At 40.0% G+C, this 16,668-nt stretch overlaps 1 protein-coding gene across 1 annotated transcript; it reads left to right on the forward strand.

Annotated features, from left to right (window-relative positions):
• Positions 1-288: 288 nt before the first annotated feature.
• LOC133660217 (elongation of very long chain fatty acids protein 4-like) lies at positions 289-16,234 on the forward strand. Its single transcript, XM_062063504.1, has 7 exons — positions 289-507; positions 3,738-3,814; positions 6,078-6,265; positions 6,454-6,534; positions 10,041-10,212; positions 10,427-10,554; positions 13,024-16,234. The coding sequence occupies exons 2-7, from the start codon at positions 3,748-3,750 to the stop codon at positions 13,342-13,344; spliced, it is 957 nt and encodes a 318-aa protein (XP_061919488.1). The 5' UTR covers positions 289-507; positions 3,738-3,747; the 3' UTR covers positions 13,345-16,234.
• The last annotated feature ends 434 nt before the right edge of the window (positions 16,235-16,668 follow it).

Below are 16,668 nucleotides of genomic sequence, written 5' to 3' on the forward strand. Positions count from 1 at the left end.
TCGGACTAAATAGGACATCACTGAAGGCCTTAGTGGGAAACGCACAGCCCGCCACTGTTAGATGATATTAAAGTTGGAAGGATATGCAACATGTATTTTTTTTCTGTCAAAATGGAAATAATGTATTTAGTAATAAAATATGAAGTACTTTATTCGCGCATTGATGATGTGGCAGGCTAGTTCTGGCCCCCGGGCTTTGAGTTTGACATGTATTTTCCTTTTAATATTTGCAAACGTTTTATTTTGAAATCCGGATAGAACACATCACAAGCTTATATGTACGGTAACTTGACAGCGCTGTTGAGAAGGCTCAGGAGGAGAATTGTTGGGAAGACGAAGGCTGCGGGGCGACACTTTCACGCTATCGTCGCGTAACTTGCCGCAGATGTTGATCGACTATTAAAAAAAAGTCAAATCGATCGACCAGGAGGAGGAACGCTGCATGACCTTGCTTTGAATGTCACCATAAACCGACAAAAAAGGAGAGAAAAGATCGCCACGGTCAAGGTAATGAGCACCCTCACTGAGATGAGTGTCGCTATTATGTCAAGTGCTGCACCAGGTAATCATGTTAATATTGTAGCGGCGTTCTAGACCACAATGGATGAAGCAACTGTTCTTAGATCATACATTTGAGGCGAAGGCTGCGTAATGCCTATTTGCGTGGTTTGGTAAGAGTCACTTTGCCTCTATAGGATGTGGAACTGAATGAAATCGCTCTATAATGGAAACATCGGCCATTTGCGGTGCATTGTGGGTAATATTCAAGGCGATAGACGGTGGATGCTGCAACGGGCTGTGATGAAGAAGAGAGTGGGGGCTGGCTGGTGGGTGTCACCTTCTTTTTTTTAGCAACGTTAAATCCACTCCAGAGTTTTGTTCAATGTTAATAAGGCACCGACTCTACCCCATCTGAGGTAAGCACCATTGCATCTGCTGATAATAGTGGTGGTCGTTTTCTGCCCCCCCACCCCTTCAAAAAAAAAGTGCTGACACATGCGCTGTGCCTGCACATGCTCCCTGCCATTGTGCGCATCCAAGCCCATATAGAGCATCCATTCTGTGGCCGGACTCCGTCTCTTATGTGGCTTTCAACGGCCCACTACCCTAAGATGTATTCTCAAGGGACAATATGGGTTATGCTTGTTTAGCGCTTTTCTACCTTCAAGGTACTCAAAGCGCTTTGACACTATTTCCACATTCACCCATTCACACACACATTCACACACTGATGGCAGGAGCTGCCATGCAAGGCCCTATCCACCACCCATCAGGAGCAAGGGTGAAGTGTCTTGCTCAAGGACACAACGGACGTGACAAGGTTGGTAGAAGGTGGGGATTGAACCAGGAACCCTCAGGTTGCACGGCCACTCTCCCAACCACGCCACGCCGTCCCCCCAATACTTTGGGAATTAATCTTGGATATACTTTAAAGCAGTGGTCCCCAACCACCGGTCCGGGGACCGGTACCGGTCCGTGACGCATTTGCTACAGGGCCACAGAGAAACATGAAATAATTTATAAAGGACTGCATTTTCTCCGACTTAACTGTGGCCTGTCCCACTAAACACACCAACAAGCTTGTTTATAGGAAGTTGTTATATTTGTTATAACTGTGGGACATGATACAATGCACATTAATGAACATATCAAATATAAATGTGACAGATTGTAGCCAAAGGCTGATTTCCATCTGCATCTCATTGCAAGGAAACAAGCTCCCACTAATTCAGCGTTATAGTTACTTGTATTTTTCATGCACTTATTTTTGCTGTATTTATCTGGCACAAGTGGAAAGCCGGTCCCTGAAAATAATGCCAACATTAAACTGGTCCGTGGTGCGACAAAAGGTTGGGGACCACTGCTTTAAAGTAGTCAGTGTACTGCTTGTATCGCAGTGTAGACTATTCAAATGAAACAACCCAACACAAAGCCATTGCTGTTTGAATAGCATGGCAACACGATTGAGTAATCAAGGTCATTATCATGTTCTGAGAGTGCATGAGTGCTGCCGGCACTGGAGAGCAGCGGTTCATTGAGGCAAACATGTACTGTGACATATATAAAGCAGAACATGAAACCCTCCCTTTTGGAAATTAGGCCGCATGGAAGGGCTGGGCGATACATGGAGTTTGTTAGATGTATCGATATATTTTTAAACAAGATATGAAATAAGAAAATATCGTAATATCGATATAATTTATTTCACGTTAAAATGACCAAACACCGCTTATTTGTTGTGTTTCTTGTTCTCAATTGCTTCCCACTCCCTCGCGACACTCCATGGGCTACTAAACCCCTCCCCTTCCTCCTTCCAAGACGTGCTTGCACGTATAAGAACATCCATGATTGGTTGGTTGTTTACTATGATGAGTCACGATTGGTTGAGATTAAGGCAAAACATTAGGGACAGGCCAATCAGAGACAAGATAGGGCGGGTCATGGAACCAAAAAGATAAATCACAACAGACATCCCAAATGACGACGAGAGAGTCGTAGCAGAACAGCGGGAATATTCAAGCGGGCGATTTATATATTAAAAAAACTATTGGAAGATGGCAGTGGGATTCTCTTCTTTAGATTTTTCTTTTAGCGATGTAGACGACGTCCAGGAAACCCATAATGCGTCTACTTGGCCACATTTGGACAAAGGTATGCATCTGGATAGCAGATTCATTTGAGTTGTTTGCCATTTAAGCCCAAATCAAAACTGTTCTCGAGTTGCCGGGCATATTTCGCACGAGAAATGCTGCCAAAAATGTATACCAAAGTGAGGAAGATCATAGCCACACAATTAAGTCAAGTCACTCGCTTGGCGCTGACCAGAACCGTACATGTGTGACAGTCCATTACATCGTCGACTGGGAATTAAAAAGTGCCTGCTTGCAAATGTATTTTTTATCTGAGTTTGATACATGTTGTATTATTTGCACAGCTATGTTATTTATTTTACGCAGAAATAATATTTTAAAATGTTTTTAATGTTATGTATTCTGTGCTCCTTAAACAGTTTATTTTCTGTGCTGTTAATAGTACCCATCTTGACTAACTGGGTTAATAAAAGTGCCACTGACTGTTTACAGTACAGTTGTCATTCACTTCAATTTCAGTGAATCTCGCTCAAAAATGAATATCTTTTTTGTATACTTTCACCGGAAAATATATCAAAAATATATATCGAATATTGAGTTTACGTAAAAATATATCGAGATATACTTTTTCGTCCATATGGCCCAGCCCTACCGCATGGCGTTTTTTTTAACGCAATAACGAGCCTGAACACGCCTTCAAGGTGAGTTAAAATGTCTTGCTAAACAAAGTGAAGGTAATGCATTGGCCAAGTATGTCGCCATACCTGAGCCAATAGTTGAGCACCTGTGGGAAATTGTCATTCCATGGACAAGAGCATTAAGGCAGTGCTACTCACACTAAATGTTGACATTGGTATATTTACCGTTTGTTGTGATCAGCCATTTATACATTATTAGCCGTGTGTGGAAAATGAATCTGGGTGGATATGCAAGCTGTACACTGACTACTCTAAGTTGCATCCAGTGTGGTACTGTCTCTTGAGAAGAAACAATGAAATGGTTACTGAAATGTTAGTGGTGTACTAACTTTGTGGGATATAGTTGTGGAACATTATATGCATATTAGTTATGCTCAACACAATAGTAATAATACAGTAGCTGGATTGATTTAAAGGTCAGTCACAAAGCTGTTTTCTTTATATTCAGGTCATCAGACATGGAGATCGTCACACACTTGATTAATGACACCATAGAATTCTACAAGTGGACCTTAACCATCGCAGGTAAAAACATTTGTGTGTTTGACATCCACATATATGTTTTGTTTTTGTTTTCTGCTGTCACTGCTACTGCCAGTTAAGTACACTCTAAAGACAGCAACAAACCTCAGAGGAGTGGTTCCCATAAGAAACAAAACAAAATACTCTTTCCCAGGGTCTCAGCACTGTCCTTAACACAAATGCTTAAAAAACAAAGTTATGTCTATGTCCCGCTATAAGCTCGTGCAAGGGAGTAATACGGGATGTTTTGGTTGGATCTAACAGGGTTCACTGTGACATTCTCTACACCAACTAGCAGTGGAGAGGCTTGTAACTTAAATTTTTGCTCGCGACCTAAAGCATAACAGATATTTCCTGTGTAGGCTTTACGCTTGAAAAGTGCTCATCGGTCGTCAACCTTAGTGTTACACATTGCATGTAGTTAAAGATGTAATGATAAACGGTATTAATGATAACCGCGGTAAAACTCTAGACAGTCAGTATTACAGTCTTAATTAAAAATTATCGGAAAAACGTGATTGATAACCGTACTTTGATCAATTCACAGTCTGACTGGTGAAAGAATGAGCCATTAACGTCACTTCCCATTAAGAAGCAACATATCCCAATCTAAACGTGTATAAGCACATTACTGTCTGAGCAACTAAGCTATTCATTTGTACACATTGAACCTACAAGCTGTGCTCTCTTAGAACAGAGTGGTCTATGTAAACTCAGACGAATATGTGACAGAGGTGTTTTTATGGTGCGTTCATTACCACTAAACAGAGTAGGACGCCACAACGCCGGCCAGAAATAATACACATTTTATTAGATCTGTTACACACTTTTCATTTAAGTAAATCTTAATGTGCTTTAGTACAAACCATTATTTAAAACACTAATAGCTTAGCCATTAAAACGGATAAAATACTTAGACTAAAAAATATTAGTGAAGCGTAAGAAACACAAAATATGCAAAATAGGGGGTATTCTAACAGTGTGTCTATTCATTTCAGTTAATAAAAAAAAACCTGGCCAAATGATTTCACATTCCACAATACTGCGATAATAATGATTAGACTTAGACTTAGACAAATTTCATTGATCCACAAGGGAAATTGTTCCACACAGTAGATACGTTACAAAGGATGGAAATGGTAAGGATGGTAAGGATAATGCAGGTAAAAAGTACACTAAAAATGTACCATAGTAGCAATATAAAATATAACATATAAGTGATATTTACATATTATATATACAGTATATAATATATACTGATATATTATATACTGTGGGTTGGCAAGATTGTCCATGATGGCGAGCAGTTCGTCCAGTGTACTCCTGTCCCTCACTGACACAAACGCCTCTGCGTGCCAATAGTTTAAGTCCCTTTTGCTGGTGCTACTCCCCCAACAAACCACTGCAAAGTACAGGGTACTGGCCACAACAGAGTGAAAAAAGATCTCCAACAGCTTGCTGCACACCTTAAAGGACCTAAGCTTCCTCAGCAAAAAGAGTCTGCTCATGCCCTTCTTGTAGACAGCTTTGCTGTTGTTCTTCCAGTCCAGTCTGCTGTTCAAGTGGACTCCCAGGTACTTGCACTGATAACCATAATTTAACATTTTCATATTTTTACTACCCTAGATGTAACGATAACTTTGTGGCAGTCAGTGGAGAACCATTGAGGCTGATCGTTAGCTGTGATTTTTGTTGTTAAATGACAGCCACATCCCTGTCAATGTAAACAAGAAAGTGATGATACGGGTGTTGCAGGCCCTAGCAGTGACACATTTGATTGATTACACAGTTGAAGTGCGTATTAAAGCGCTGCTCTGTAAAAATGTGATTGTCAAAAATAACAATTTTGTTGCAGGGCTGCGCATAATGCGTGGGTACTTGTTGCGCATTTACATCGCAACATCCTGGAGGGTCCGCTAAATTTTGACACATATAGTAAAGCTGGATTGTCACTACTTTGAATATGACAACAATCCAATGAAAGAGTACACCCATAGAACAAAACACCCACAGTTAATCATTTGATGCTTGCTGTCCTGAGGTCTTGTGAAGAACACCAAGATCTCAGGTCTTGCATGAAGGTCCTATGTGATGTTACACATGACAGTGTTTCAATCTTAGTTCTGTGCAACCTTTGGCATATTCTTCTCTCCAAAATTGTATTTGGAATTACAATTAAAAACTGTAGTCTGCAGCTCAATACTTAAATTAGGCCATAACCATGTTTCTGCAGGTCATTAATGGCCATGTAACATCTGTCCAACAGACAAACGAGTGGAGAAATGGCCGCTAATGGACAACCCCCTGCCCACGTTGGCCATCAGTACATCTTACCTGCTGTTCCTCTGGCTGGGCCCCAAATACATGAAAAACAGGGAGCCTTTCCAGCTCCGCAAAACCCTCATTGTCTACAACTTCAGCATGGTCTTCCTTAATTTCTTCATCTTCAAAGAGGTAATAGGTCCAGGACTTCCTCCCGTTGTGCGCACTAACGTCATCATCCCCTTCAGTCCTGTGTTGGATGAATCTTATTTGAGTCTGACCATCTGGATGTTGTGTCGTCACCTCATTTTGTATCTCTGACATGTCCTGTTTTAATCATCCAGCAGAAATGTACTCAACGTATTCACCTGTTTTTTCAGCTGTTTATGGCAGCCCGGGCGGCGAGATACAGTTACATCTGTCAATCAGTGGACTACTCGGATGACCCCAATGAAGTCAGGGTGAGTGCAAGAAGCAACTGAATTGTATGGGACCGATGTACTAAAGGTTTTTTAAATCATGTGCAAACTTGATAGTGCAAGCAAAGCTGATGTACTCAGCTAATACGCAGAGGATTGTGTCTCTTAAATGAGCAGAATAGAGAGTGCAATCCATTTAGCGTGCCTGATTGTTAGAACGCCCACAATACTGGGAGGAGGAGATGCAAATATAATCATTTAGCGCTTACAGTATGATTTATCAAGTTAAAAACTGTTTTGCGCCTATATTAAGTACGTTTGGCATGTGAAAGCTAACTGGCTGTGAGAAAGGAGGCGATCACGTTGCAAAGTCAGACTATGGACAGAGAATCCTCCGTCCTTCATATGTCTGTCAGCATATTAGGACTTTTATAAATAAAAATTAGCAGACATAGTGTCTATTCAGCAAAACCGTTTAAGAATTGTGTAGCTGCTGGTTGACTTAACGGGGACCATTTAGGTAAAACCAACTTTTGTTACCTATTAGTGTCTGTTTTTGTGTATTTGTTGTCTCGAAAATTTGAAATCAAACCATGGAGGCATGGTAGTTATATTTATAAACCAATCTCGACTTCCTTCATAGTTCCTCGAAATGAGCTGTTTTGAATTTGAGTATCTTGTGAAGTATTTGTCGGCAGTTACATCAGCAGATAGGTCCATATATGGTAAAGTTTTACTCGAAAATCTCAGCGCCAGTACGCCGTTGTAGTCCAACAATGTAGTCAATAGGTTCCTTCCTTTTCTCTATACTCTCGTTGTGGGGCAGACTGGCTCGTACATGCACATGCATCCTACGCTGTTGCCATTTCTAATACAAATTAGAGTACAGTTCAAACTTATATCCGTCAATAAACTTCAAATAGAAGAGCTAAAAACTACAACATGGCTGACGGGGAGAAGACGCAGTCATAGTGGAGCCCACAAAATGGTGCATGCTGAAGAGACGGTCAGAAAGCAGCTGGAATATGATCTGTCAAACATAATCTATGCAACATTTTGACAAAGAACCACCATTACATGTTATGTAGACCACAAGGAAGTGTTTTAAATGTAGAATAATATGACCCTTCTGAATGGGAACTGCACTTTTTTTGGAATATTGCCTCTTGTTCACAACCATTATGAAACCCATGACGATGGATGGATTTAAAAAAAATGCATTCTAACTTGTAAATAAACATAAATAAATGTCAATGAGAGGTCCTCTATTGGGCCCATAAAATCCAATAAATAACCAGTCAAAAATCGCCAACAATACTCCATTTACATTTTGTGACGTGAATATTAACCAAGTAATTGTCCATTCATCCATCCATTTTCTACCGCTTATTCCCTTCGGGGTCGCGGGGGGCGCTGGAGCCTATCTCAGCTACAATCGGGCGGAAGGCGGGGTACACCCTGGACAAGTCGCCACCTCATCGCAGGGCCAACACAGATAAACAGACAATATTCACACTCACATTCACACACTAGGGCCAATTTAGTGTTGCCAATCAACCTATCCCCAGGTGCATGTCTTTGGAGGTGGGAGGAAGCCGGAGTACCCGGAGGGAACCAACGCAGTCACGGGGAGGACATGCAAACTCCACACAGAAAGATCCCGAGGCCGGGATTGAACTCACGACTACTCAGGACCTTCGTATTGTGAGGCAGACGCACTAACCCCTCTTCCACCGTGCTGCCCACCAAGTAATAGTGATATTGTTATTATAAGCGCTATAGCAGACAAACTATTTATAGCGATGCTGTGATAACAAGCTTGTGTACAATTTCCACATGATCGACTGGCGAGGTGTTTCCTCGCTTCCTTGCTCCCTGGAAGTTCATTTTAGATCATAAATCATGCCTCTCACCTGGAAAGTAGTTGGCTGAGGATGTACTCCTATAAGTGGGCACACTTTGGCAGCCATTTAGGACCGGAACTGGCGAGAACGACACGAAAAGACGCTTGGTCCCAGAGCACACCTTCAGCGTGCTACAAATAGCTTCTGTTGTGTAGACCTCACTTCTACAGTATATTGCCCGGAAAAGGTGATTTGTGCTGCATATTGCAAAACATAACAGGTTGATCAGTGGAGCATATGATTTCATGAATGTGAAGGGAAATGAGTGTCTCCTTGGTCACAGCCGGTTTACATGCAAAAACCGTATTCAAATAGGGCAGTCTGCCCCACTTTTTTACTTGTTATCAATTGTACATGCAGTCCTAGTAGATCACCTGTATCACACGCAATAGTACATAGGCCCTATGTGATGTAACACAATGTATCGAACATCCATCCATCCATCCATCCATCTTCTTCCGCTTATCCGAGGTCGGGTCGCGGGGGCAGCAGCTTAAGCAGGGAAGCCCAGACTTCCCTCTCCCCAGCCACTTCGTCCAGCTCCTCCCGGGGGATCCCGAGGCGTTCCCAGGCCAGCCGGGAGACATAGTCTTCCCAACGTGTCCTGGGTCTTCCCCGTGGCCTCCTACCGGTCGGACGTGCCCTAAACACCTCCCTAGGGAGGTGTTCGGGTGGCATCCTGACCAGATGCCCGAACCACCTCATCTGGCTCCTCTCGATGTGGAGGAGCAGCGGCTTTACTTTGAGCTCCCCCCGGATGGCAAGTTCAGATAATGTCACTTAAGTCTGCTTCATAGTTAGTACATCCGGTATCTCGGTTAAGTTCTCTGAGTGGTGGCATGTTCTCTCTATGTTTGTATTGGCAGCTGGAATAGGCTCCAGCTCACCTGTGACCCCAATGAGGCAAGCAGTATGGAAAATGGATGAATGGATGTGCAAGACTTTCAACAAGTAAAAGTGGTTGTAACTGACTACTAAAAATAACAATATTTTAGAAACTCAATCCACTGTTCTTAGTTTTGACTCTATTGGACTACTATTGGACTCCTATCAGAAAGGTCCAAGCAGTGGTGTCGTATTACAATTTCCTGCTCCTTTATGTTGTCTGGTTCCATGACGTTATTTACACACCTGAAACCAAAGACACCAAAGGTCAGCTGGTCTCAGGTGATCTGGCTGTTAAGACTAAAGTTAAGACAGCATACGTCATAAAGCATACACTATAGAGGTATCAGGGAAACCTACATCAAAATGGTGATTCTACTCAATACTGAGCAAAAGGTCTGAATACGTATGACCATGTGATATTTCAGTTGTTCTTTTTTTTAAAAATTTGCAAACATTTCTACATTTAAATTTTTTCTGTTAAGATGGGGTGCTGAGTGTACATTATTGAGAAATAAAAATAACTTGTTTGATTTTAGCAAATGGCTTGGAAGACAAGAGTCCAAAATATCAGGGTTCAGTGCAAACTCACCTGCCGAGAACAATCCATGAGTGAATAATTAAATGATGATTGAAAAGTGTCTCAAAATGTTTGTCAAATTACAAATATACACTTTAAGCAAAGTTTCGTTGTACTTGTGCAATGACCTACCTACCATAAATATAAAGGATGTATCTGCACTATACCCCCGTCTTCAGGTTGCAGGAGCGTTGTGGTGGTATTTCGTCTCCAAAGGCTTCGAGTACCTGGACACTGTATTCTTTATTCTGAGGAAAAAGTTCAACCAGGTCACTTTCCTGCACGTCTACCATCACTGCACCATGTTCACGCTCTGGTGGATCGGCATCAAATGGGTGGCAGGAGGACAGTGTGAGTGGCTCATGTTACAAGACACCTCATTTTGCCCTGTCTTTCTCGCCACAATATTTACTCATTTATATTTTTGATAATTCTTTCTTGATTAAAAGAAAAAAAATGTCATATCTAATGTCTGTATATTGGTTTTGCTTACAAAATTGCAGTCTGGCACTATGGAATACGCAGTCAGGGACCAAACTAATATCAATTGTTTGATTCCCCTCAGCTTTCTTTGGTGCACACATGAACGCAGCAATCCACGTCTTAATGTACCTTTACTATGGCCTGGCTTCCTGTGGTCCCAAGATTCAAAAGTATCTGTGGTGGAAGAAGTACCTGACCATCATCCAGATGGTAAATCAATTACTATTTTTACCTCAACCAAAGAAGTCTTCTGTTGTATGTGCATGTGCTTGCAAGATGATACAAAAGCAAGGTAACTCATTCTCACAAAGGTTTGTGCAGAATTGATAAATTGACAGTTTTACATTTTGGGTTAGATTGTGTACCTTTTGTTCCACTTTGATTGATGTTGATAACACATCAGCCTTTGTTTATATTTGTGTTGAGCTTGTTAGTAAGCCCTAGCCACTTTTAATTAGGGCCTCTGCACATTATTCACGATCAAATTTAAATACTTTTAAGACCTAGTTAAGACCTCTAAATGGACAAATAAAAAAACTATATCTTGAATGCACACATTTAGGGAACAACAGAGTGCCTTAGCCAATTGTGCAAACTGCTTGGACAAAGCAAGTCCTGTGTTTTGAGCCTGCAGTTGCCCCATGCACCTCAAATGAAAGGAAAATGGGACAAGAAAAATAGAGGGCAAAGAAATAAGGCACTGATTGGTCGAGGCAAAAAAATATTTGCTTAACCAAAAACTGATTTATTTGCTGGCGAGGGTTACTATGATTGATGTATGGCTATTTTGAGCTCATTCATTTGTCTCATTGTGTTTTGGGTCTTTAAAACCCATGTCAGTTAGCCTCATAGCAAAAAAAAAAAAAGGTGCACAGAAATGTCCTATTTTTTATTTTAATACAGTTAAAAATGTAATGCGCATTTTATTCTTACTATTTGTAATATTGTTTCTCTAGCAGTAAAAAGGGATTTAACCTGGAAGATATTCAGAGCATGCATAGTTTTATAAATTCTTATGATAATGGTAAATTCTAAATCTCATTGTCAAAGCATGAAGATATGGCACTATCCAATGGAATATTTACAATGAAAACACAAGCCAAATAATTACAAAAAAATGTACACACAGTATTTCAGAATTATTTGTGTAAATTTGAAATATTCTGATCCAATCTAACTGCTGTCAGCGATTGTTTTCCAAGTTACCACTGGTTGACTTCTAAAAAGTACATAGTATAATAAGCCAGTCTTTGAGAGGTAAGGCAAAGAACACCGTTGTTCTGACGAGATGTGTGAGTGACGAATGTGTTTGGGGGCTTACTGAGTTGACAGGGCGGGTGGGATAACCAGGAAATTGGGGTGGAGAAAGCAAAACACTACCTACCACACAGACAGAAAAGCAAACCCAAATAAGCAACCACAAAAATCCACATTTAAAAAATAAATTACGCAATGGGAGTCAGCTTAGATAGGCTGCAGCACCCCCCGCAACCCCGTAAGGGACAAGCGGTAGAAAATGGATGGATGGATGGAGTCAGTGGCGCCCCCATGCGTCATTCTTTGCAATGACAGAAGAGTGAAAGGAGTTAAATTTGTGACGATAATACTCCCTGCTTTTTCTAACCCTTATTCATTTGTATATTCTTGTTCCCTTTTACTACTAGGTAACATATTTTTTTTATACAAAACATTGATAAAACAGCACGAGACATCGCAGAGGCTCCATTGTAAAATGTATTCTTAAAAGTAAACAATCTTTGCACATGTGCGGACCGATCGAGGTTGTGGCAGTTACGTACAACTAATAAAATTGCGGTTAAGAAAATACAAGAATACGGATGGAGACACATTACTACCTCAGTCCAACATCCAATTTTTGACATGCTTTTCGACATTCCGAGTAAGACTTTTTAAGGCTTTGATAACCAAAAGTTAAAAGTTAAAAAAAAATGTTATTGATCCGTGGGACCCTGTTAATGTTGCCACATGCACCCCCACTCGACTAAGTTGGACGTACATTTTGTGTAACCCTGCCAACAGACATGGTTTTGTCCGTGTTTTCGCAGGACACTTTTATTTATTTATTTATTTATTCGCACAATATAAACAGTACAAAAAGTAACATTGTAAAAAAAAAAAAAAAATTAATGAGTAATGAGAAATACGTAATAAGAGGTGAGAAAAGAAACCCAAAAAGGCTTATGCAAGGTTCTCACCTAAAGCAGTAAATTAACAAACACAATTAAACATAGTATATTTAAAAAATAAGATAACAAGTAGTCTACATTGTGTGGACTGAGTCTAGGTGTGTGTGAGGGTGTGTGTATGTGTGTGTGTGTGTGTGTGTGTGAGGAAGTATAGGGATACATTATCAGGTAGCAACAGATGGAGAATGTTGATTCATCAGGCTAGCCCTTAATCTATGTTTAAAGTTAGTGAGTGAAGATGAGGAGTTTGCAATACATAGGTGAGTATTCCAGAGTAAAGGACCTCTGTGTTTGATGGAAAACTGGCTAAGAGTGATACAGCTAAAGATAGGACAGAGATTGTCAGTTTGTCTAGTATTATGATAATGAACTTGCGAATTGGTCTTAAAATAATCTTTGAAAGGTGTAGGTGAATGCATCACTTCAAAGATGTAGTGCAAACTGATGTTTTATGTGTGCGTGTGTATCCTAGGTCCAGTTTCACGTCACTATTGGCCACACCGCCCTGTCCCTTTACGTCAACTGCGACTTCCCCCACTGGATGCACTACTCCCTCATCTGCTACGCCATCACCTTCATCATCCTCTTCGGCAACTTCTATTACCAGACCTACCGCCGCCAGCAGCCCAGGCGTGACACCTCCTTTTCCAAAGCTAGCAAGGCCATCTCTAACGGGGCCCTCAATGGACTCAGCAAGGCCGCCAATGGTGCAGTGGCGGCAGGAAGTAAAGACGACAAAGCCCAGGAAAACAGCGCCAGGAGAAAGAGGAAAGGAAGAGCAAAAAGAGATTAGATGACGAAGGGTAAGGTTGACATGCTTTGATTTATTGGATTTTAGTAGAAGAGGAAGGATGGATGAGGTCGAGTACGATGTATTTATTTAAAGCCATGATCTGAGTTGATGTACGTATATGATGAGACCAACTGGTGTTTGAGAGAGCGTCACACAGAGGTCACTCGGTTCACAAAAAAGGCCAATCTAAGAATTACTGCTCTTAATTGAGTTGCCAAGTGGTGTAGATCAGCTGAGAAATTAACATCAAATTCTCCAGATATTGCTGGAAATCAAAAGATTTACTGAGACAGGAACACACATACTGTAAGCCAGTGTTTCCCAACCTTTACTGAGCCAAGGCCCACATTTTACAGGAGAAAAATAGACCAAAAATGGCGTTAAAATGGCAACAGATATCGGCTACACAGGAAGCGGAAGCACATTTGGCCTACTACGATACTCGCTGGACTAGCTAGATGAACACAAATACATTATTTGCAGTAAAAATATAGTAACTACCAATTCAGTGAAATAAAGCAATTTGCCGCGGCGCCCCTTATGATCTCGGTGCGGGGTTGCACAGTGGTTGGGAATCACTGCCGTAAACGAATAATCACGTCTGTTTAATTTCAAACTGGCTCATCCACATGTATAAAGCTGATCTTCTTGTTGTTTGTCAGTCATACAGGTGAGATACTGTATGATAATCCTGGAGCAACAACAACCGCTCTTTACACGACATATTTGTCAGTCCCTCCAGAAATTCTCGCGCCAATTCACGCAAATTATGCGCGGCCTGGCATTTTTGTCCAATGTTAGCAACTTCCCCCGCCCATTTTAGCCAATAAGTGTCATTTTGGCCAATAGAACTTGTCTCTGAGTGGTACGTCAACTGTCTTATCAAAACGTATGTTTGTTTCTTGTGTAGACGAAGCTGGAACAGCAACGTGTGACAATATTTTAACTCTTTATTGCTCTAACATAGTATTTCTCAAATAGTGGGGTGGAGAACATGCTTTTTTTGCCGTACCAGAATATGATGAAGCGTATGGAGCACTTGGCTTCACTGTAACCACGGTGGGAGAGGAGGAACGACCGGTGTGTTGTTTCCTTTAATGTTAATAAGCTTACCATGTTATGCAGAGGTATAGTTATAACAATTTTATAGACAAATTATACTATTTATAGTCGCGGTGGAGAGTGGTGGGGGCGCAAAATATTTTCTTCTTCCAAAGGGGAGCGTAACAGAAAATAATTGAGAAACACTAACAAAATAATTGTTGTCCACCCGCATAGCTAAGATCTAATTACAACTCCTGTCTACTGTGCTAAGGCAATGTAGTGTATACTGTAAACATTTTCTTCATAGTTTACATGTATTAGCTAAAGGTTTATTTATCCAGGGTAAGACAATGAAGAACAGATTTTAATTTGAAAAGGTGACCGACCAAAGAGGTAGCCTTTACATGTTAGAGATGTTGAAGTGTGACGATAACACAAGACAAACCCTTTTCAAGCGTAAAACATTGAGAGGGTGACAGAGCAGACAGCGGCCAGTAATGAAACCTTTGGTGGTGTTTATTTATTTATGTATTTTATTGATGTTTCTTACTCTCATTATTAGTTATACTTAGTTAAAACAGTACAGTAATTTGACAATGAGCTCTGAGTGTTTGCTTTTACTACCATCTAATGTACTTGTAAGTCTGTGTGGTATAAAACAGGTAAAGCATCAATCAAATTTGTTTTCCAATTTTTGTAGAAATAATGTACTTTTTTTAATTAAAGTTACAAGGAAGACTTAACATTGATTATAGATTCATTAATATCAAAGGTTGATTCAATATTATTGAAAAAATACAGCTCAAAACAACGTAACTTTCTAAAAAAGCTGCAGAGAATTCATGCATTTTAGGCCGCAACAATCACAAAAAAATCCTGAAAAATCCTGGAGGGACTGATTTATGTTTTCAATGTGCTGTATGTCATCTCAATGTTTGTCTTTGCAACGATTCACTTAGTAGTAAAGATGAAGGAAATCAGTATAAAGTGGCGAGTTGTAAGTGACAATAGGAATAATTTATAATCCTTTTGGACTTGGATGTGATTGTTTCGGTAAATATGGACAGGTCAAAAATTGATATAACAGTGTAATATATTCTATTTATGTATGCACTCTAGGTTTTGTATGTCTCTACTTGTGTGTCATGTGGCAATGTGGACCTGATATGTCATTCTCCAAATACCCCCATATGTTGACTGTAAAAGATGTTTGTGCCTGTCTTTTTCTATTTCAATGAACATGATATTGTCCGAGGTCATCACTTGCCTCACACCCTGGTGAAAATGTGTGCTCAACCAAACTGTTATTGTTTTTAAATGTATGCAAAGCTAGCTCACAATTTATTTTTAATCAACTCTTAAATTTCTCCTTTTCTTATTTTTTTGTTTACAAGCTTTGTCTATGTCTCGTGCTGCCTTTGAATGTAAAGACGCCATGAAACTAATAACTGATTGAAAAAATAATTGATATAAAACAAACAGGGCTGTTAAACTGCTACAGTGTACAACTGCTTTGCCTGTAGTATATGAAATGTAAATCCATGTAATTATCCGATTTTTCACCCACAGCTGCATTAGTTTTTTTTATTGGTTGTTTTGATATATTTTTGCTTGATAAACGCTTATCTTTTTTATGATCTCTCTGAGAAAGCTTGTCGTGGATTTGTGTTGTACATATTACATTGTGATCTTTTGTACTCTAGCATTTAAGAACGCTCCCGGCTTGTTGGCTTGGACATTTAAATGTCCACATTGCTTATGTGTGATTTTTAAAAAATATATTGTAAAATTGAACTCTCTTAAAATTAAAGTAAATGCCTGAATAAAGTTTGACTTCATTTTTTTTTTTTTTTTACAATGCATTGTATCATGTAATAAATGCATATCAACCCATTTAGAACATTAAGAAACTAATACAGTACATTATAGCCACATACTCATGGGACACTAGGGGGCGTCATTACCCACAATTTGTATTCATTGTTTGAATTACTGAATGACTTCTCAAAATCAACAATTCAAATACAATCACAGTTCAATATTTCAAAAAAAGTGTTTTTATTCCATACAAAATGGTTACCTCTGTGAATAGTTTTGCAGAGTCTTACTATACTGTACATGTTTTAACCCTTTAAGTATACCACTTACTTGTTTTTAATAACTGTTCAAGGTGATTCTAGGAGACAATAGAAGCAAAACCTCTAAAATATTAATGTTTAAAAGACGCTGGTCAATCCCTGTAAAATTCTCCATCCACTTTGACAGCATTTTAACAAAGGT

The sequence above is a fragment of the Entelurus aequoreus genome, linkage group LG11 (assembly GCF_033978785.1).
Source record: "Entelurus aequoreus isolate RoL-2023_Sb linkage group LG11, RoL_Eaeq_v1.1, whole genome shotgun sequence".
In the NCBI taxonomy this organism is placed as follows: Eukaryota; Metazoa; Chordata; class Actinopteri; order Syngnathiformes; family Syngnathidae; genus Entelurus; species Entelurus aequoreus.